Source organism: Cherax quadricarinatus, chromosome 85 (assembly GCF_038502225.1).
Source record: "Cherax quadricarinatus isolate ZL_2023a chromosome 85, ASM3850222v1, whole genome shotgun sequence".
Classification (NCBI taxonomy): domain Eukaryota; kingdom Metazoa; phylum Arthropoda; class Malacostraca; order Decapoda; family Parastacidae; genus Cherax; species Cherax quadricarinatus.
The window spans coordinates 9,523,708-9,547,143 of NC_091376.1; the positions used below are offsets into that span (position 1 = coordinate 9,523,708).

Genomic DNA, 23,436 nt, shown 5'->3' on the forward strand with positions numbered 1-23,436 from the left:
GCTTATGGAGGAAAGATTCTTATTCCACGTCCCCATGGATATGAAACGAAAATAATAAGAACAAGAACTATTAAGAAAAAATAAAAGAAAACTCAGATGAGTATGTATACATAAACGTGTACTACATGCATGTGTAGTGTGACCTAAGTGTAAGTAATAGTAGCAAGATAAACCTGTTATCTTGCTAGTTATTAGACAGAAAAAAGACACCAGCACTCCTACCATTATGTAGTAGGTTTCTGTCTTACACTAATTTGACAGGAGTACCTCCCTGGGTGTTTGCTGTCTACCAACCTACCACTACTAAAATATACTAATTTAAATCTTTCAACAAACCGGAGACAGGGTGGCCCAAAAAGAAAAACAAGAGTTTCTCTTTTTAAATTTAGTAATTTATAAAGCAGAAGGGATTACTAGCCCCTTGCTCCCACCATTTTTGTCGCCTCTTATGACATGCATGGCTTATGGAGGAAGAATTCTGTTCCACTTCCCCATGGGGATAAGAGGAAATAAACATGAACAAGTAAGAAAATAGAAGAAAACCCAGAGGGGTGTGTATATACAGGCTTGTACATGTATGTGTAGTGTGACCTAAGTTTAGGTAGAAGTAGCAAGACGTACCTGAAATCTTGCATGTTTATGAGACAGAGAACAGATACCAGCAATCCTACCAGCATTTAAAACAATTACAGCCTTCTGTTTTACACTCACTTGGCAGGATGGTAGTACCTCCCTGGGTGGTTGCTGTCTACCAACCTACTACACAGGACTAATATAAACAAATAATACATGCATCGAAAGGCATGATTAGGGAACATTCCTAGGTTATCTTCTTTCTTTCAACACACCGGTCGTATCCCACCAAGGCAGGGTGGCCCAAAAAGAAAAACAAAAGTTTCTCTTTTAAATTTAGTAATTTATACGGGAGAAGGGGTTACTAGCCCCTTGCTCCCGGCATTTTAGTTACCACTTACAACATGCATGGCTTACGGAGGAAGAATCTGTTCCACTTCCCCATGGAGATAAAAGGAAATAAACAAGAACAAGAACTAGAAAGAAAATAGAAGAATACCCAGAGGGGTGTGTATATATATGCTTGTACATGTATGTGTAGTGTGACCTAAGTGCAAGTAGAAGTAGCAAGACATACCTGAAATCTTGCATGTTTATGAGACAGACAAAAGACACCAGCAATCCTGCCATCATGTAAAACAATTACAGGTTTTCGTTGTACACTCACTTGGCAGGATGGTAGTACCTCCCTGGGCGGTTGCTGTTTACCAACCTACTACCTGGGTAGGTTATTTATGAGGGTATCAATTGATTTAGATAAAGAAAAATTGGATATCAATTGGGGAGGAGGAGTACGGAAGAAGTGAATGTTTTCAGATAATTGGGAGTTGACGTGTCTGTGGATGGATTTATGAAGGATGAGGTTAATCATAGAATTGACGAGGGAAAAAAGGTGAGTTGTGCGTTGAGGTATATGTGGAGACAAAAAATGTTATCTATGGAGGCAAAGAAGGGAATGTATAAAAGTATAGTAGTACCAACACTCTTATATGGGTGTGAAGCTTGGGTTGTGAATGCAGCAGCGAGGAGGCGTTTGGAGGCAGTGGAGATGTCCTGTCTAAGGACAATGTGTGGTGTAAATATTATGCAGAAAATTTGGAGTGTGGAAATTAGAAGGTGTGGAGTTAATAAAAGTATTAGTCAGAGGGCTGAAGAGGGGTTGTTGAGGTGGTTTTGTCATTTAGAGAGAATGGATCAAAGTAGAATGACATGGAGAGCGTTTAAATCTGTAGGGGAAGGAAGGCGGGGTAGGGGTTGTCCTCGAAAAGGTTGGAAGGAAGGGGTAAGGGAGGTTTTGTGGGCGAGGGGCTTGGACTTCCAGCAGGAATGCGTGAGAGTGTTCAATGGGAGTGAATGGAGACGAATGGTATTTGGGACCTGACGATCTGTTGGAGTGTGAGTAGGGTAATATTTAATGAAGGGATTCAGGGAAACCGGTTATTTTTATACAGCTGGACTTGAGTCCTGGGAATGGGAATTACAATGCCTGCACTCTAAAGGAGGGGTTCGGGATATTGGCAGTTTGGAGGGACATGTTGTGTATCTTCATACGTATATGCTTTTAAACCGTTGTGTTCTGAGCACCTCTGCAAAAACAGTGATTATGTGTGAGTGAGGTAAAAGTGTTGAATGATGATGAAAGTATTTTTTTGGGGGGGGGGGGGATTTTCTTTCTTTTTTGGGTCACCCTGCCTTGGTGGGAGACGGCCGACTTGTTGAAAAAAAAAAAAAAATCTGCCGATTCCCACCAAGGCAGGGTGGGCCGAAAAAGAAAAACTTTCATCACCATTCACTCCATCACTGTCTTGCCAGAGGGGTGCTTTACACTACAGTTATAAAACTGCAACATTAACACCCCTTCTTCAGAATGCAGACACTGTACTTCCTATCTCCAGGACTCAAGTCCGGCCTGCTGGTTTCCCTGAATCCCTTCATAAATGTTACTTTGCTCACACTCCAACAGCACGTCAAGTATTAAAAACCATTTGTCTCCATTCACTCCTATCAAATACTCTCACTCACGCTTGCTGGAAGTCCAAGCCCCTTGCACACAAAACCTCCTTTACCCCCTCCCTCCAACCCTTTCTAGGCCAACCCCTACCCCGCCTTCCCTCCACTACTGATTTATACACTCTCGAAGTCATTCTGTTTTGTTCCATTCTCTCTACATATCTGAACCACCTCAACAACCCCTCCTCAGCCCTCTGGATAATAGTTTTAGTAATCCCACACCTTCTCCTAATTTCCAAACTACGAATTCTCTGCATTATATTCACACCATACATTGCCCTCAGACATGACATCTCCACTGCTTCCAGCCTTCTCCTCATTGCAACATTCATCATCCATGCTTCACACCCATACAAGAGTGTTGGTACAACTATACTCTCATACATTCCCCTCTTTGCTTCCATGGACAAAGTTCTTTGTCTCCACAGGCTCGTAAGTGAACCACTCACCCTTTTTCCCTCATCAATTCTATGGTTCACCTCATCCTTCATAGACCCATCTGCTGACACGTCCACTCCTAAATATCTGAATACATTCACCTCCTCCATACTCTCTCCCTCCAATCTGATATCCAATCTTTCATCACCTTATCTTTTTGTTATCCTCATAACCTTACTCTTTCCTATATTCACTTTTAATTTTCTTCTCTTACATACCCTACCAAACTCATCCCCCAATCTCTGCAACTTTTCTTCAGAATCTCCCAGAAGCAGTGTCATCAGCATAGAGCAACTGTGACAACTCCCACTTTGTGTTTGATTCTTTATCTTTTAACTCCACACCTCTTGCCAAGATCCTCGCAGTCACTTCTCTTACAACCCCATCTATAAATATATTGAACAACCACGGTGACATCACACATCCTTGTCTAAGGCCTACTTTTACTGGGAAATAATTTCCCTCTCTCCTACATATTCTAACCTGAGCCTCACTATCCTGGTAAAAACTCTTCACTGCTTTCAGTAACCTACCTCCTATGGTATATACTTGTATAACAAACTTAAATTCAACACACATTTAACTCTTTCTTCTTTTTCTTCTTTCAACAAACCAGCCATATCCCACAGAGGCAGGGTGGCCCAAAAAGAAAAACAAAAGTTTCTCCTTTTAACTTTAGTAATGTATATAGGAGAAGGGGTTATTAGCCCCTTGCTAGGCACCTCTTATGACATGCACGGCTTACAGAGGAAGAATTCTGATCCACTTCCCCATGGAGATAAGAGGAAATAAACCAGAACAAGAACTAGTAAGAAAATAGAAGAAAACACAGAGGGGTGTGTACATATATGCTTGTACATGCAAGTGTAGGGAGCAAGGGGCTAGTAACCTCTTCTCCTGTATATATTACTAAATGTAAAAGGAGAAACTTTCGTTTTTCCTTTTGGGCCACCCCGCCTCGGTGGGATACGGCCGGTGTGTTGAAAGAAGAAGAAGACATGCAAGTGTAGTGTGACTTAAGTGTAAGTAGAAGTAGTAAGACTTACCTGAAATCTTGCATGTTTATGAGACAGAGAAAAGATACCAGCAATCCTACAATCATTTTACACTCACTTGGCAGGATGGTAGTACCTCCCTGGGCAGTTGCTGTCTACCAACCTACTACCTACTCACATCTAACTCATGTCTAAGAAAATATCCAAACAATGGGCATACTTTCAAAACAAGCTACTATGTGCCACAAACATTGTTAACCTCATCTCACTAATAGTATTTGCACATGGGGATCTACAACAGCAAATCACTTTAAACCTTCATTACTCAAATTGGCTGCTAGAATAACCACTCAATCAAGTTGGAGACAATACTCATCCTGTCTCCTATTTAAGTTTAAATCTATTCAACATGCAAAATATCCACACTCACTATAGTATTTTTTTTTATTTATTTTTTTTATTATCACACTGGCCGATTCCCACCAAGGCAGGGTGGCCCGAAAAAGAAAAACTTTCACCATCATTCACTCCATCACTGTCTTGCCAGAAGGGTGCTTTACACTACAGTTTTTAAACTGCAACATTAACACCCCTCCTTCAGAGTGCAGGCACTGTACTTCCCATCTCCAGGACTCAAGTCCAGCCTGCCGGTTTCCCTGAATCCCTTCATAAATGTTACTTTGCTCACACTCCAACAGCACGTCAAGTATTAAAAACCATTTGTCTCCATTCACTCCTATCAAACACGCTCACGCATGCCTGCTGGAAGTCCAAGCCCCTCGCACACAAAACCTCCTTTACCCCCTCCCTCCAACCTTTCCTAGGCCGACCCCTACCCCGCCTTCCTTCCACTACAGACTGATACACTCTTGAAGTCATTCTGTTTCGCTCCATTCTCTCTACATGTCCGAACCACCTCAACAACCCTTCCTCAGCCCTCTGGACAACAGTTTTGGTAATCCCGCACCTCCTCCTAACTTCCAAACTACGAATTCTCTGCATTATATTCACACCACACATTGCCCTCAGACATGACATCTCCACTGCCTCCAGCCTTCTCCTCGCTGCAACATTCATCACCCATGCTTCACACCCATATAAGAGCATTGGTAAAACTATATACTCTCATATACTCTCACTATATTACATATCATATATTGTATACAGAACACTCAATTCAAACACTGACCCAATGTTTAAACCTTTTCTGAAGAGCTGCAACATGACACAGACAAGACATGAGGCATTGCTGACATACAATGTGACCAAAACTATGCAAGTAAAGGCCCTAAAATAAGGAACTCACTACATGAAGATGCAATCTAAACCTTACATGGAATTTTTTAATTTTAAGTTCTGATGATACAGATTTTTTGATTGTCTGCATAATCAGTGGCTTTCCAATTCGTAGATTCTACTACATATTACTTTTTATTTGTAACTATTCTTAGCTTTTTATTTTTTAATGAAACTTCATTTTTATTTTCATTTTCCAGAGACAGCAATTGGGAGCGTGGGTAGTTGTTTACACAAAGGATGAGAGAAAGCCTCTCATAGGCTTACTGCCAAGTGGGAGTAGGAAATATCCTGTGGTGTGTTCAAACAGGATATTTATCAAGTTCAATCCTGGACAAAATATTTCAATAAAGATATACTTGCAAAAAGTGCATTTCTCACTTACTTTTCAATAACTGAAGTACAAATACTCTATAAAAATTTGCATCTTTTTTGACAAATCACAACTCAGCAAAAGAAGTCAAACATTAAAATAAAATGGAACTCTGGAGCTTTTCAAAGCTGAATGACTTGGAAAAGGCTTATGGTGAATTAACTTGCCTCTCTTGAATAAATCTTAATGCTTTCAATAGTTCTCAGTTTTGAAACTACCAGTAATTTAAACTTTCTCTAAAAATCCTTAAGGTCAAGAAAGATTGCAAAGCTTTGCCCTTCTATCAGATGAGAAAGAATTATTGCAAAATCTTCAGATCAAAAATTAAGAATTCCTTCATTCTTGCTTGAAATTTAAGAATTCCATTATTCTTAATATTAAACAGGAAAGTCCTATAAAACATACCATCTGTCATATAATGCTCAAATTTGTATCCCCAAGCTGACATTCTTTTTTGCATCTCTGTCTCATTCTCTCGGTCTGTTTGTTTCTCAGGGGTGTCATAGGCACATAAATATATAGTGTTACGGAACCTGGAAAATGAAATTTGTGGTTAATACATACAAATGCCAAAGACTTTAGATAAGAATAAGAAGAATTGCAGTAGACTTTCTTGCTCATTCTAGGCAGATTGTACAGTAGGACCCCCATATCCACAGGGAATCCATTCCAAGGACCTGCCATAGCTACCGAAACCATGGATAATAGTGAACCCTATTTATATAAGTCTTTCGTTTATATGCATACCTATTATAAATTTTAATTGATAAATTAAGCACAATAAGTGGAGAATTATCACTTTTTCATTGATGGGAAGCACTTCACAGCTTTTCTTAGGCTTTGAAGAATTTCCACCATCTTGCACTTTGAGGCCATTATTAAGCAAAATTAAGGTTATTTTCAAGCCAGGGTAATCAGTGAATAACTGAAACTGCAGATACTGTACCTGCAGATATGGGGGTCCTCCTGTACTCACCCCCAACAATTACAAAAGAATCGAGATGAAAAAATACCAGTGAAAATGGGAAATAAAACCTGAGCGCTTTCATGTGCTTACACACACTTTTCATGTTTGTAAGCACATGAAAGCGATCAGGTTTTATTTCCTATTTTCACTGTGGTATTTTTTCATATTTGCAATCACACATTTTATTGCATTTTCTTCCATAAGAATTGAAATGTTTGGTAGAGATTTGTTAAGAACTTTAGATATTATTTAGGGTATATTAGTCGACAGTTATCCACGTCTAGTACATGTTATTAGTTGGTTGAGGGAAAAGACAGTTAGCTGTGGATGGTAGAGACTTAGTGTGATTCACCCACCCTCCCTCCCAATGCCATAATATAAAACAGTGGACCCCCGGTTAACGATATTTTTTCACTCCAGAAGTATGTTCAGGTGCCAGTACTGACCGAATTTGTTCCCATAAGAAATATTGTGAAGTAGATTAGTCCATTTCAGACCCCCAAACATACACGTACAAACGCACTTACATAAATACACTTACATAACTGGTCACATTCGGAGGTAATCGTTATGCGGGGGTCCACTGTACTGGTTAGTCTTGAGGAACGGAAAAGTGGCCACACTTAGGTACTTTTCAATTATTTTTGAAGGAGCTAGAGCCAGGGAACTTTTAGACACTAATACAGTCTCTCCTCACTTAATGATGGAGTTCCATTTCTAAGAGTACGTCAGTAAACGTACTGGTCGTTAAGCGAGGAGCATACTATACTGGAAATGGGCTTGTGTCACCCATTGTGAGATATTGCTTTAATGTCACCTTTGCACCATTTATAACATTTTAAGTATATTTTTAAATGTTTATACAGTAGTGTATTGAATAAACATCTCAACTCTAATATACATTACTTAGGAATGCATACTGGTTAGAGAGCAGGTCGAAAATCCGAGTGGTCGTTAAACAAGTACATTGACAAGCAATGAGAGACTATTATTATTGGCTGTCCTGTATATACAGTAGGCATAGTAGTAAGTATGGATGTTTTGTAAATATGAGCTTGAATCGTGAGGCTGTGTGCTGCCTAAAATCTGACTGCTGAATTACTATAGGTTTCCAATGATTTGCTGCTGTAGATCCAATGTACATATACTATAAGGGAGGTAAGGATTAGAGTTGTACAGTAATACTGTTTGGGGTACACATAGTAATGCGTTTCTGAAGGAATGCCCACTATTTTAGGAATTTTCCAGGATATGTGCTGGATGCCAGTGCTATAATGATGTTTATTTTTTTTTATTATCACACTGGCCGATTCCCACCAAGGCAGGGTGGCCCGAAAAAGAAAAACTTTCACCATCATTCACTCCATCACTGTCTTGCCAGAAGGGTGCTTTACACTACAGTTTTTAAACTGCAACATTAACACCCCTCCTTCAGAGTGCAGGCACTGTACTTCCCATCTCCAGGACTCAAGTCCGGCCTGCCGGTTTCCCTGAATCCCTTCATAAATATTACGTGGTATATGTGCATTGGATCTACAAGAGCAAATCATTTAAAACCTATACTAATTCAGCAGTCTTTATATATTTTATATTGTGAGCTCATTGGTTGTTATAGCAGAAAAATTCAGAGATGTTACTATCAAGTTATTACATGGTACATTTGTCCTTCATTTCAGAAGCATTAAACTCCTTTAAAATTAAGATACTGATACAGTACAAGAGTACATACTTTGTTGCACATACAATCCAGCCTTCATTTTCATATGGAGTGCAGAGTAGCTGTGTCAGCAGCCCCCTAAAGCAGATGAAATCTGTTGAAAGACTTAGAGTACGAATATAAATGTTATTACATTTTAATTATACAAAAATGTACAACATTCATTTTGACAATATAGGAATAAATTTTATTGTAAGGACTGGCAATGGAATTTACTGTCTCCACAGTGTTGTGGAGACAATAAATTCTATTGTGGATTGGGGTAGGACCACACTGATCCACTCCAGTTGTCCCAGTACTATGCCTTTTCATTTTTAGTCAGTTTTACTGGTTAAGAGCCATTATCCTACCTCAGATCATTTCAAAGCCCAGCGCTATCTGAGATATACTATCACCCTCAGGATGTGACCCACACCATTCAACTAACAACCAGGTACCTACTTATTACTAGAACATGAGTAGCAGGTGTAAGGAAACATGCCCAACATGTTCACCCATGTCAGGGGATCGAACCATGGACACTCAGCTTGTAAGCTGAGTGCACTGCTAACCAAGCCACAAGTCACCCTACATAGGTAATAATAAATTCTTGTGAAGATCAACTATAACAAGACTATCACAGACTAACATTCATTTCAAAAACATCAAAATAAAGTTAATGTAAATTCTGAGTTAAAATTTTTTAATATGGATATCCAATACTGATTGCATTTGTACTAAGATTCAAATTCAAAATCAAATTTATATTTTTTTTATGCAGCACACAGATAATATAGTTTACAAGTAATAAAATATTTTTAGTTACAAGAAAAAACAAAAACAAAAGCCACTAGCATGCAGTGCATTTAGGGCAAACTAATCTTAGTGCTTAAAGACTATTCAAGAACTAGACAGATTATATATACATAATAGGATTTGGAGTATGGAAGAAGTGAATGTTTTCAGATACTTGGGAGTTGACGTGTCGGCGGATGGATTTATGAAGGATGAGGTTAATCATAGAATTGATGAGGGAAAAAAGGTGAGTGGTGCGTTGAGGTATATGTGGAGTCAAAAAACGTTATATATGGAGGCAAAGAAGGGAATGTATGAAAGTATAGTAGTACCAACACTCTTATATGGATGTGAAGCTTGGGTGGTAAATGCAGCAGCAAGGAGACGGTTGGAGACAGTGGAGATGTCCTGTCTAAGGGCAATGTGTGGTGTAAATATTATGCAGAAAATTCGGAGTGTGGAAATTAGGAGAAGGTGTGGAGTTAATAAAAGCATTAGTCAGAGGGCAGAAGAGGGGTTGTTGAGGTGGTTTGGTCATTTAGAGAGAATGGATCAAAGTAGAATGACATGGAAAGCATATAAATCTATAGGGGAAGGAAAGAGGGGTAGGGGTCATCCTCGAAAGGGTTGGAAAGAGGGGGTAAAGGAGGTTTTGTGGGCGAGGGGCTTGGACTTCCAGCAAGCGTGCATGAGTGTGTTAGATAGGAGTGAATGGAGACGAATGATACTTGGGACCTGACGATCTGTTGGAGTGTGAGCAGGGTAATATTTAGTGAAGGGATTCAGGGAAACCGGTTATTTTCTTATAGTCGGACTTGAGTCCTGGAAATGGGAAGTACAATGCCTGCACTTTAAAGGAGGGGTTTGGGATATTGGCAGTTTGGAGGGGTATGTTGTGTATCTTTATACGAATATGCTTCTAAACTGTTGTATTCTGAACACCTCTGCAAAAGCAGTGATAATGTGTGAGTGTGGTGAAAGTGTTGAATGATGATGAAAGTATTTTCTTTTTGGGGATTTTCTTTCTTTTTTGGGTCACCCTGCCTCGGTGGGAGACGACCAACTTGTTGAAAAAAAAAAAAAAAGGATTTCTTAAATGTACAAAAATGATAACTGAAATAGCAGTTTTAATAATGATGTAATGAAACTTTTAAAGTGAAGAAAAGGCCATCAAGAGGGAATTATTTTTATTACACTTAGCACAGGAATAATACATCAAAAATCAGTACAAAGTTAATTTTTTTAAAAATACAGAAGTCCCCCCACAACTATACTTTTAACTTTCATGGAAATACAGTTTCAAAAAATAGAAAATTCATTTTAAAGCTTACCATTTTAGTGGTTTGCCAGTAGACTCTCTCGTGTGAAACTTGAAGGAGTTGAGGAGAATCCACTCTAACAATCGGTCAAGTTTCTCATTTTTAGTTTCTTCAAACAATTTTCGGTTTGCTTTATCCAGGGCCACATTAAGATCATAATTCACCTGATATATCATTTGGTAATAAAAATACAAAAATTAATGTTAATAACAAAAAATATAGAACAAATACATAATGCAATGATTTGTCTTTACATTTTGTAAAGAAGAAGAATTATTGTATGCATAATTATTAAGTATAATCCAGTTCTGTGTGGGGGATGCAATACTGTAATTGAAATTAGTAAATTTTATATTTATGGAGCCTGAAATAGACCGAATACATTCAGCACGCCATCCTACTGGGCCACCAAATGCAAGTTGTGGGTTGTTTTAAGCCAAAAGAGGTTAAAAAACCAATCAAATTCACCAAACTGTGTTCTATATCTGCTTTACCTTACAGTCCAGGGGTTCTTAAGCAGGGATATTCACTCCCCTTAGGGTATGGGAACCAAATAATGGGGGTATGGGACTCGATCTTTGAACAATTTAAAAAAAAACTTGTTGTTAGATGAGAATAAACTATCAGCTGTTCTGTTGCTAGCTATCCATATGTAAAGTAAAACCAAGCTATTGACATCCTTCGAAGTCATACTGGTATCTAACAGCACTGGTGAAGATGATAATGATTTCTACAGTCACTTGAGTACATTTTGAAAGGCCGTAGTTATGCAGAGCATTTCTGGCAAGTTTTAGCCTAACTTAAGACTACAAGGGCATACAGGGCAATCCACTGAGGATCTGTAATCATAAAAAGGTTAAGCACCTTTGCCTTACACTTTTTGGTGCAGTGAAATAACAATATTATCTGGCCTGACTGAGCTCAAGCAAATGCAGCAAATTAACTGAAATAGTGTTCATTTCTTTATTAATGTGAAAGCCCAGGTGTCTGGTGTCTTCCTGGTATCCACCTAAAGAAAGTGACTCTCAGGCAACTTCTTCCTTGGTATAAATAAAAAGCTTGGAAGGAGGAAAGTTTACCAAATAATTCCATTTAGTTGAGTCAGTAAACTGGATGATTACTGTACTAAGAATATACTAAACACTGAGGTGGGTGTGATGTATCTATACTACCAGTACTGCCTAGAGAACTGGGTGCAATGTTTCTTATATACTATATGTATATGTACTGTTCAGTAGATATATACTGTATAGTATACAGTGGACCCCCGGTTAACGATATTTTTTCACTCCAGAAGTATGTTCAGGTGCCAGTACTGACCGAATTTGTTCCCATAAGGAATATTGTGAAGTAGATTAGGCCATTTCAGACCCCCAAACATACACGTACAAACGCACTTACATAAATACACTTACATAATTGGTCGCATTCGGAGGTGATCGTTATGTGGGGGTCCAGTGTACATATACTGTATGGAATACAGTCATACCCCACTTTACATCATTTCAGCCTATGTCAAATTCACCTTTACATCACTTTTCTAGAGTAAATATCAGTTCAGTGAATGTTATTATGTCCAACTTTATGTCACTCAGCATCATCACCTACATCATAATTTTTTGTGTTCATTATTCTTTAAAAAAAAAAAAAGACTAAAATGTGTTTTTAATGTTCTTTAAGGTTTAGCAATAGTCATATTCTTTCACAACTTATTACGCTACTTTTACAGTATTTGTCATCATTTTAAGGTATTATGTCCAGTTTACGTCAAAAACCGGGTTACATCATGGCTCTTGGAACCAAATAATGACCTATGGTGGGTATGATTGTATATGGACTGTACAATGTACTTTATATATATGGTACAATGTACTTCAAAGTACTTCAAAGTGTGTATTTGATGTAATTTATATCTGAAAATTATTGTTTTTTAGTGCAAAGTTTATATCCAGTAAAAAAAAAAAAAACGTATTCTATGTGCCGAGACTTAATAACCAATGTCTGGTTCTTAAGTAGTCTTTAAGCATCAGGATTAGTCTGCCTGAAATGCACTGCATGTTAGTGGCTTTCGTTTGTGCCAATCAATATTTTATTACATAACAAAGCTGAGAGTCAGAGTGTGGATGGCATTTTGTAGGACAATACTACAGCCTCTCCTCACTTAGTGACGTTCTCATTTACTGATGACTCGGACTTAAGTTGAGCTCTCTGACCAGTATGCATACCTAAATAATGTATATTAGAGATGATTTCCTCTATTCTATTTATTACAATATATAGTATACTACTGTATAAACATTTAAAAATATACCAGAAATGTTATAAATGGTGCAAGGGTGACATTAAAACAATATCAAAGATGGCTGCCACAAACCTACTACCATTATAGTATGTTCCTCACTTAGTGATGAATTTGTTTACTGACGTGGTCTTAGGAGCGGAACTCTGTCGTTAAGTGAGAAGAGGCTGTATATGTATACTATATAAATTCGCGGTAAATGCTAAACCTGTCATACAGCACACCTGAGGAATGGGAGGCAATCAGGTTTGATCCAAGGAAAGGAAGGGTAGTTCCAATTCCTTTGGTCACAAGCCCTCCACTAGCATCATGGCATCCCCATGAAGAAGAGAGCATTGGTGCTACTAAACAATAGCACTCCAAACAGCAATCACTGAGACTGCAGATGTATATAAAATCTACATAAAATTTGAATGAAATATTTTTTTTTAATACATTGGCTGTCTCTCACCGAGGTTGGGTAACCTGAAAAAGAAATGCTTTTACCATCATTCACACTATCACTGTCTCGCCAGAGGTGTGCAGATACAACAGAAAATACATAAAAAGCTAATTTAACGGTGGCAAAAAATATTAGCCAAAGCATATCTTTGCCCTCCTGCTTCTTAGTGAGAGAAAATGTTTTTGGTATTTTAACTGCTGCAGCAACTACCACAGACCTACAACTACTACTATTCATAAAAGAAAATAATATGTATCAAACATTTTTACTCATTTTTCATTTCACTGTATTATACAGTAGGGCGGGTGGGGCGCGGTGACCGTATCAGAAAGTTATGTGGGGGGAGCTGTATAGCGAGTTTTAGTCATAATTAGAGGAACACTAAGGCGAAATGGCGTAAAACAGGGCCCTACTGTATACTCTTTTGTATTTTTTACAATATCAAGAAAATATATAAAAAATGCCCATCAGAAGGATATTAGGTTTCTCCATTGTGAATGAAGTAGCCAAAAATTCACTTATAATGCAATGACATACCTTCTTGAATATCTGCCATTTAATGCTTATATAATGAAGGTTTCTGCTGTCATGACAGAACTGCCGTTTTGCATTTAAGCTAAAGTCACCAATGAACATGGGTCTCCTCAACACAGCTGCAGAAAAATTGTACTTGCTACGAGGATGAACCTCAAAATAGGGTAGACTGCAATTCTCTTCGTTTAATTTCCTTTTTAATCTGTAGAATAGAATTTTTGTTTACATTATTTTTTAACAGAAATTCAGAGTACAGTACAGGTGATCCTCAACATACAATGGTTTGATTTACAATATTCTGACTTTACGTTGGTGCAAAAGAAATTATTACTTTGGAGATGAAACTTAAGATAATTACTCAGCATGAAAGCAGCAAGTCTGTAACTTGTTTTCATTTATTTACTTTTCAATACTAGTATTTAGTTACAGTAATTTTTTATTTATTCAGTGACAGGAGTTATTTATTTAGTTATTTATTTAGCATATCATATTCATATTCATCTTATGATGGGTTTGTTGGAACCTAAGCTCATCATAAAGCATGGAGCACCTCTACAATAAAGTACAGTATTTAAATAAATACTTTCCAGTATCTAACTGTTAGTCTTTACTAGAGCAATATAAGCTACTCAAGGTATAAACAATTTACATTAAGAAAGCAAACTGATTACTTATGTGTTATTGGTTTCAATAATAATATAATATCTTTGTTTCTGTAGGGTAGTTAGTAGATGGGGAGCTGGAGGTATTGGGTAGATGGCAGGAATATTTTGAGGAACTTTTAAGTGTTGATGAAGAAAAGGAGGCAGTAATTTAACACACTGGCCAGGGAGGTATAACATCTTTTAGGAGTGAAAAAGAGCAAGATGAAAGTGTGGGGGAGGTGCGTTAGACATTACATTGAAAGTAAGGAGGTAAAGCAGCTGGATTTGGCGGGATCACGACAGAAATGTTAAAAGCAGGGGGAGATATAGTGTTGGAGTGGTTGGTAGTTTTATTTAACAAATGCATGAAAGAGGGGAAGGTAACTAGGGATTGAGAGAGAGAGTGTATAGTTCCTTTATATAAAGGGAAGGAGGACAAAAGACATTGTAAAAATTATAGGGGAATAAGTTTACTGAGGATACCAGGTAAAGTGTACGGTAGGATTATTATTGAAATAATTATACATAAGACAGAGAGCAAGTATTTAGATAAAGGTAGGGAAGTTTTCATTGCATTTATGGATTTAGAAAAGGCATATGATAGAGTGGATAGGGGAGCAATGTGGCAGATGTTGCAAGTATGTATATGGAATAGGTGGTAAGTTACTAAATGCGGTAAAGAGTTTTTATGAGGATAGTGAGGCTCAGGTTAGGGTGTGTGGAAGAGAGGGAGACTACTTTCCAGTAAAAGTAGGTCTTAGACAAGGATGTGTAATGTCACCATGGTTGTTTAATATATTTATAGATGGGGTTGTAAAAGAAGTAAATGCTAGGGTGTTCGGGAGAGGGGTGGGATTGAATTATGGGGAATCAAATACAAAATGGGAGTTAACACAGTTACTTTTTGCTGATGATACTGGTGGCCTGGTGGCTAAAGCTCCCGCTTCACACTCGGAGGGCCTGGGTTCGATTCCTGGCAGGTGGAAACATTTCGACACGTTTCCTTACACCTGTTGTCCTGTTCACCTAGCAGCAAATAGGTACCTGGGTGTTAGTCGACTGGTGTGGGTCGCATCCTGGGGGACAAGATTGAGGACCCCATTAGAAATAAGTTAGACAGTCCTCGATGACGCACTGACTTTCTTGGGTTATCCTGGGTGGCTAACCCTTCGGGGTTAAAAATCCGAATGAAATCTTATCTTATCTTATCTTATGGGAGATTCTAAAGAGAAGTTGCAAAGATTAGTGGACAAATTTGGGAAGATGTATAAAGGTAGAAATCTGAAAGCGAACATAGATAAGAGTAAGGTGATGAGGGTATCAAATGATTTAGATAAAGAAAAATTGGATATCACATTGGAGAGAGGGAGTATGGAAGAAGTGAATGTTTTCAGATAATTAGGAGCTCACTTTTCAGTGGATGGGTTTACGAAGGATGAGGTTAACCATAGAATTGATGAAAGAAAAAAGGCGAGTGGTGCATTGAGGTATATGTGGAGACAAAAAACGTTATCCATGGAGGCAAAGAAGGGAATGTACGAGAGTATAGTAGTACCAACACTCTTGTATGGGTGTGAAGCTTGGGTTGTGAATGCAGCAGCGAGGAGGCAGTTGGAGGCAGTGGAGATGTCCTGTCTAAGGGCAATGTGTGGCGTAAATATTATGTAGAAAATTCGGAGTGTGGAAATTAGGAGGTGTGGAGTTAATAAAAGTATTAGTCAGAGGGCTGAAGATGAGTTGTTGAGGTGGTTTGGTCATTTAGAGAGAATGGACTTGGAGAGCGTATAAATCTGTAAGGGAAGGAAGGAGGGGTAGGGGGCATCCTCGAAAAGGTTGGAGGGCGTGGGTAAAGGAGGTTTTGTGAGTGAGGGGCTTGGACTTCTAGCAAGCGTGTGTGTGTGTTAGGAGTAAATGTAGACGAATGGTTTTTGGGACCTGACGAGCATTTGGAGTGTGAGCAGGGTAATATTTAGTGAAGGGACTTAGGGAAACCAGTTAGCAGGACTTGAGTCCTGGAAATGGGTAGTACTGGTCGACTGGTGTGAGTCGCATCCTGGGGGACAAGATTGAGGACCACAATGGAAATAAGTCAGACAGTCCTCAATGACACACTGACTTTCTTGGATTATCTTGGGTGGCTAACCCTTCAGGGTTAAAAATCCGAAGGAAATCTTATCTTATTTCATCTTGTCTGCCCGAAATACCTCGGCATGATAGTGGCTTTCTATCAATCAAATCCCCTCAAGAAAGGTTCCTTGATGTTGGTGAGGGGCTCTTGATTTAGGGAATTGGATCTGTGCTCCAGTTCCCCGAATTAAGCCTGAATACCTTCCACATCCCCCCCCAGGCGCTGTATAATCCTCCGGGTTTAGCGCTTCCCCCTTGATTATAATAATAATAATATCAATCAAATTATGAAATGCAAACACATTGTAACCTTTGTAAAGAAGGAAATCAGGTTTGTTCCGAGGAAACCGGCCGGTCAAACCCCACTGGATCAAGAGCATCTCAGCAGCATCAAGGTATCACTCTTTGAAGGTATTTAATGGCTATAACTTAAGATTTGACTTACGAAGCCATGTTGTTGTTGGGTTTACAGGACCACTGATAACTTGCACCGTATTGAACCCGGCTTGATGATGATGATGATGATGATGATGATGATGATGATGATGATGATTGATGATTGATGATTGATGATTGATGATGATGATGATGATGATGATGATGATGATGATGATGATGATGATTGATGATTGATGATTGATGATTGATGATGATGATGATGATGATTGATGATTGATGATGATGATGATGATGATTGATGATGATGATTGATGATGATAATGATTGATGATAATAATAATGATGAATGATGATGATGATGATGATGATGATGATGATGATGATGATGATTGATGATGATGATTAATGATGATAATGATTGATGATAATAATAATGATGAATGATGATGATGATTGATGATAATGATGATTGATGATGATGATTGATGATAATAATAATGATGATTGATGATGATGATTGATGATAATGATGATTGATGATGATGATTGATGACTGATGATGATGATAATATGATGATATGATGGATTATATGATGGATGATTATATGATGGATGATTATATGATGGATGATTATATGATGGATGATTATATGATGGATGATTATATGATGGATAATTTGAATGATGATATGATTAATATTGTGATGGATGATGATGACAATACTTTATTTCTGCTTGATACAATGTACAGAGGTGAATGAAATTTGGATGTACATGCAAAAAGCCCCTTAAAAATAATAATAATAATAATAATAATAATAATAATAATAATAATAATAATAATAATAATAATAATAATAATAATAATAATAATATATTTACTACAAGTACATGTACAAGGTATACAGACCATAGCTGACATCAGTGACATAATACTATATAGAAAGTCCCTTGTTATGATGAGCATTATTATTATAATCAAGGGGGAAGCGCTAAACCCGGAGGATTATACAGCGCCTGGGGGGGGGATGTGGAAGGCATTCAGGCTTAATTCGGGGAACTGGAGCACAGATCCAATTCCCTAAATCAAGAGCCCCTCACCAACATCAAGGAACCTTCCTTGAGGGGTTGTTATGCTGAGCATTTCCCGCAAATTAGGTCAGTTTTTTTTTCCCTCAGGATGCGACCTACACCAGTCCACTAACACCCAGGTACCTATTTTACTGATGGGTGAACATAGACAACCGGTGTAAGGAAACAGGTCCAGTGTTTCCACCCCTTCGCCGGGAATCGAACCGGACCCTCACCGTGTGAAACGAGAGCTTTTTGCCACCAGGCCACGGGCCACCAAACACAACGCATTTCGGGCAGACTTAAAACTAACTTTAGATTAACAAGACACGGAGAAAAATGTTGACCAAAGCTGGGCGATGAAAAGGAACAAGAGTTCCTTTGTAAATATAGATTATTATTATTATTATTATAATCAAAAAGAAGCGCTAAGCCACAAGGGCTATACAGCTGTAAATATAGAAACTTGGAGTTTCCACTTAGATCCGGTGGACCCCCTTACCAAGCCCCAGGAGAGACGCCCACACCCTCACCAAAGACTTATCCATAGAACGGACAAATGGAGCCGGCTAAAAGTAAGCCGATGACCAGGTGCCCCATGCCATGTGCCCGACGAGCAAAATAGATGAGGACAAGCGTCCCAGAGAGAACGGGGAAAATTTGTATAAATTATGGCATACTTGTGTCAGAAGCCAGACATAGGTATGGTAAGAGTGTGGACAGTGGAGTCAGAGTGCACATGCTGTGGATTCCATCTCACATTGGTCTTCAGATGCATGATAGAACTGATAAATTGGCTAAGCTGTATGCTTTCCAAGAGGGAGTAGATTACAATCTTGGCTTGTCAGGTAGCAGTTTGAGAACAATAATACGAAAAGAACTTCAACTGAATTTTATTGACTTAAGACTCAGGGAGATTGATACAAGTCAGTCCATCTATCATTATTCCATCATGCAGGAGGAACCACATGTCCATGGTGCATCCAACAAGATAAGCAAACTCTTGGATGTCACTACCGCCCGGCTCTGGCTGGGTTACAAGTATCTTTGGCAGGTTAAATCACCACCACCAGATGTAGACCAAACGGTGGCCTAGTGGCTGGTGGCTAAAGCTCCCGCTTCACACACGGAGGGCCCGGGTTCGATTCCCGGAGGGTGGAAACATTTCGACACGTTTCCTTACACCTATTGTCCTGTTCACCTAGCAGCAAATAGGTACCCGGGTGTTAGTCGACTGGTGTGGGTCGCATCCTGGGGGACAAGATTAAGGACCCCAATGGAAATAAGTTAAGACAGTCCTCGATGACGCACTGACTTTCTTGGGTTATCCTGGGTGGCTAACCCTCCGGGGTTAAAAATCCGAACGAAATCTCATCTTATCTTATGGACTATTGTCACACCTTGCGTCATTATGTAGTGGAGTGCGTCACACCCTGCATCATTATGTACTGGAGAGCGTCACACCCTGTGTCATTATGTAGTGGAGTGCGTCATTATGTACTGGAGTGCATCACACCCTGCGTCATTATGTACTGGATTATTATTATTATTATAATCAAAAAGAAGCGCTAAGCCACAAGGACTATACAGCGCTGCAGGGCAGGAAGGAAGCGAGGGCATCAGGCGGCAAAAGGGAGATGGATGAGCAACAGGTTACGGATAACAGCGGGGCAGTGGATGGTGAAAGGGTAAAGGGCAGCAAGAGACTGAACCAGAAAGGGCTGAGGGGAGTGCGAAAAGTATCATCAGAGTTTGTGGAGTAAATCAGTCGTTGTCAAGAAGTCAATGAGAGAGTCAGGATTAAAGGAGGGTCCATCAGCAAGAAGGGAAGGTAAAGAGAGAGTAGGAGAACGAAGACGACGTTGGAGGTAAATTCTGCGTGCTCGTTGATAGAGAGGGCAGTCTAACAGAATGTGGCTAATCGATACTGGAACTTGACACTGCTCACAGAGAGGAACAGGGTGCCTCTCCATGAGATACCCATGAGTAAGACGAGTGTGGCCAATGCGAAGGCGGGAGAGAGTGGTCTCCCAACCTCGGCACTGATGACAAGAAGACGGCCAGTAACCTATGCTCGGTTTAATAGAATGAAGTTTGTTACCGAGCAGAGTTGACCAACGTTGTTGCCAACGGGTGCGAAGGTGGGTAGCTATTGCAGCAAAATAGTCCAGAAATGGAACACCTCGATAGGAAATTGGTAGGTCATATACTGCTGACCGCGCAGCAGTGTCTGCCTGTTCATTGCCCTGTACGTCGACATGACCAGGGACCCAACAAAAAACAATATCTTTATGTTTGGTAGAGATACGGCGTAGCCAAAGTTGGATACGGAGAACTAGGGGATGAGATGTATCAAATTTTCGTATAGCCTGTAGAGCACTAAGGGAGTCTGAGACTACTACAAATGATGACACAGGCATAGATGCGATACGAATAAGTGCTGCAAGAATGGCATACAGTTCAGCAGTAAAAATGCTAGCTGAAGATAGTAAATGCCCTCGTACGACGCTGTCCGGAAACACTGCTGCGAATCCGACGCCGTCTGAAGACTTAGAGCCATCTGTGTACACAGCGGTGGCATGAGAATGAGAGTGGAAGTGATCAAGAAAAAGAGAGCGGGAAGCCACCGTAGGCAGTTGAGCTTTCGAGCAAGGGAGTGAGAAAGAACAGACCCGAACAGCTGGAACTTCCCAGGGGGGTAGGGAAAAGTGAGATGCTACATGAACATATAAAGGTGGTAACTGAAGGGAAGACAAGAGTGAAAGTAGGCGAAGAGAAAAGGGACGGAGCAAACAGGGGCGGCGAACGAATAAAGAATGTCTACTAATATCGGTGACCATTCTATAAATGGAAGGATTGTGTAGATCGTGAGAGCGTACATAGTAACGAAGGCAATGGGCATCACGGCGATCAGACAAGGATGGAACATTTGCTTCTGTATAGAGGCTCTCAACAGGGGAAGAGCGAAAAGCACCAAGGCACAAACGTAAGCCTTGGTGATGGATAGAGTTAAGGCTAGAGAGAGTAGCAGGAGAGGCCGCGGAATAAATCTGGTCACCATAATCGAGTTTCGATAAAACGAGGGCTGAATGTAGGCGAAGCAGAGTTCGACGATCAGCTCCCCAGGAAAGATGAGCAAGGGTTTTAAGAAGGTTTAGCCGGCTGTGACAAGTTGCCTTCAGAGAGGTAATGTGAGGTTTCCAGGTTAACCGACGGTCAAAGAGAAGGCCTAGAAACCTGACTGTATCACGTTCGGGGATAGGGGAGCCATAGAGATACAAAGGATGATCGGAGATAACAGAGCGTCTAGTGAAAGTAATTTGGTGAGTTTTGGTACTTGAAAATTTAAACCCATGTGTGGTGGCCCAAGTGGAAACACGGTCGACCGCATGCTGGAGAGAAACTGCAATAAGGTGACAGTCAGCGCCTGCACAAGCAATAGCGAAGTCATCAACATAGAGTGATGACCAAATATTGGGTGGAAGAACAGAGGCCAAATCATTTATAGCAAGGAGAAAAAGTGTTGTGCTTAGAACACATCCCTGAGGGACACCTTCAGCTTGGACGAAGTCCGGGGAAAGAACATTATTGACTCGAACACGGAAATGTCTGTCAGTTAAAAAGTTCTTAAGGAAGGATGGTAGATTGCCTCGGAGGCCTAAGGAATGGGCCTGGGCCAAAATATTATACCTCCAAGTTGTGTCATATGCCTTCTCAAGGTCAAAAAATATGGCAATAACTGAGTGATTATTCGCAAAGGCATTACGAACATACGTATCCAAGCGTAGTAAGGGGTCTATGGTAGAACGACCCTTACGAAAGCCATATTGACTAGCGGAGAGACTGTTGTGAGTCTCTAAATACCACATTAAACGTCGATTTACGAGGCGTTCCATCACTTTGCAAACTGCACTTGTAAGAGCGATGGGGCGATAGTGGGAGGCATCATGTCCTGTAGTACCCGGTTTGCGGAAAGGGAGAACAATGGCAGATTTCCACAGCTGGGGAAGAACTCCTTGTGCCCAAATAAGATTGAAGAGGTGTAAGAGGACTACAAGGGCTGACCGATGTAAATGTTGTAACATACGAATATGAATGTCATCAGGCCCAGCTGCCGATGATCGGCAAGCTGAGAGCGTTGCCTCCAGTTCTTGAAGTGTAAAAGGCACATTATACTGTTCTTCTCCGAGAGAAGAAAAGTCCAAGGGTACTAACTCTCTGGCAGACTTTGAGGAAAGAAACGAGGGGCATAGATGGAGCCCTCGGGAAATACGGACCAGATGTGTGCCAAGTTCAATGGCAACGTCGAGAGGGTTTGCTATATCAACACCAGTGACCCGTAGAACAGGAGCCGGGTCAGGAGAGTATTTACCACTCAATTTCCTCACTTTTTTCCAGACTGCACTCATAGAAGAAGCAGAGGTGATGGTGGAAACATAGTCTCGCCAACAAGTGCGTTTAGCTTCACGGATGACACGGCGAGCGATCGCACGCTTCTGCTTAAAATCAACAAGTCTCTCAGCGGTTCTATTGTACCGGTACCTGCCCCATGCAGCACGTTTCAAACGTACTGCACGAGCACAAGCAGGAGACCACCAAGGCACGCACTTCTGAGAATGCCTGCCTGAGGTTTGGGGTATAGAATGAGAAGCTGCGGTATAAACTGATGTCGAGAAGATGTGTAGGAGCTCATCAATGGAGGATGAAGAAGGAACCTCACTAAAAGCAGTGAGGTGTGAGTAAAGATCCCAATTTGCCCGATCAAATTGCCAGCGAGGGCTACGGGAAGGTGGTGAATAGGAAGGAGAAGTAAGAATGATCGGAAAATGATCGCTGTCATGTAAGTCTGGTAGAACAGACCAGGTGAAGTCTAGTGCAGTGGAGGAAGAGCAGACTGATAGATCGATGCAAGAGAGAGTATGAGTACGAGGATCAAAATGGGTGGGAGTACCCGTATTTAAAACATGGAGGGGGTGAGAGGCAAGAAAAGCCTCCAACTGAATGCCACGTGAGTCACAATGAGACCCCCCCCAGAGGAAATGGTGGGCATTAAAATCACCAAGTAACAGAAGTGGTGGTGGTAAGGATGAAACAAGAAAGGCAAAGTCTGGGATAGAAAATGCTCGAGAAGGAGAGAGATATAAAGAACATATTGTAAACCACTTATTCAAGTGGATACGGGCTGCAGTGTAATGCAGCGAGGTATGGACAAATAGTTGACAGTACGGAATATCATTGCGTAGAAGAAGGGCACTTTCATTAAAGGTCCCATCTGAGAAAGGATCCGAAGAATACAATAAATTATAGCCTGAGATAGGTTGGAAAACAGCCGAGTGTAATTTTGGTTCTTGTAAGCAAGCACCAACAGGGGAAAACCTGGAAAGCAACATCTGAAGCTCACCCCGATTACCCCTGAGGCCGCGGATATTCCACTGTAAATAGGCCATGATTGGCGATG

At 40.1% G+C, this 23,436-nt stretch overlaps 1 protein-coding gene across 1 annotated transcript in view; it reads right to left on the reverse strand.

Annotated features, from left to right (window-relative positions):
• LOC128703151 (decapping and exoribonuclease protein) overlaps positions 1–17,198 on the reverse strand; it is a 31,638-nt gene extending 14,440 nt beyond the window's left edge. Inside the window, exons 1-5 of the mRNA XM_053797718.2 lie at positions 16,954–17,198; positions 13,741–13,939; positions 10,475–10,626; positions 8,382–8,474; positions 6,091–6,218 (exon numbers count right to left, since the gene is read on the reverse strand). Of these exons, the coding sequence (XP_053653693.2) occupies positions 6,091–6,218; positions 8,382–8,474; positions 10,475–10,626; positions 13,741–13,939; positions 16,954–16,961 (580 nt within the window). The 5' untranslated portion in view covers positions 16,962–17,198. The remainder of the gene's footprint in view (positions 1–6,090; positions 6,219–8,381; positions 8,475–10,474; positions 10,627–13,740; positions 13,940–16,953) is intronic.
• Positions 17,199–23,436: the final 6,238 nt, after the last annotated feature.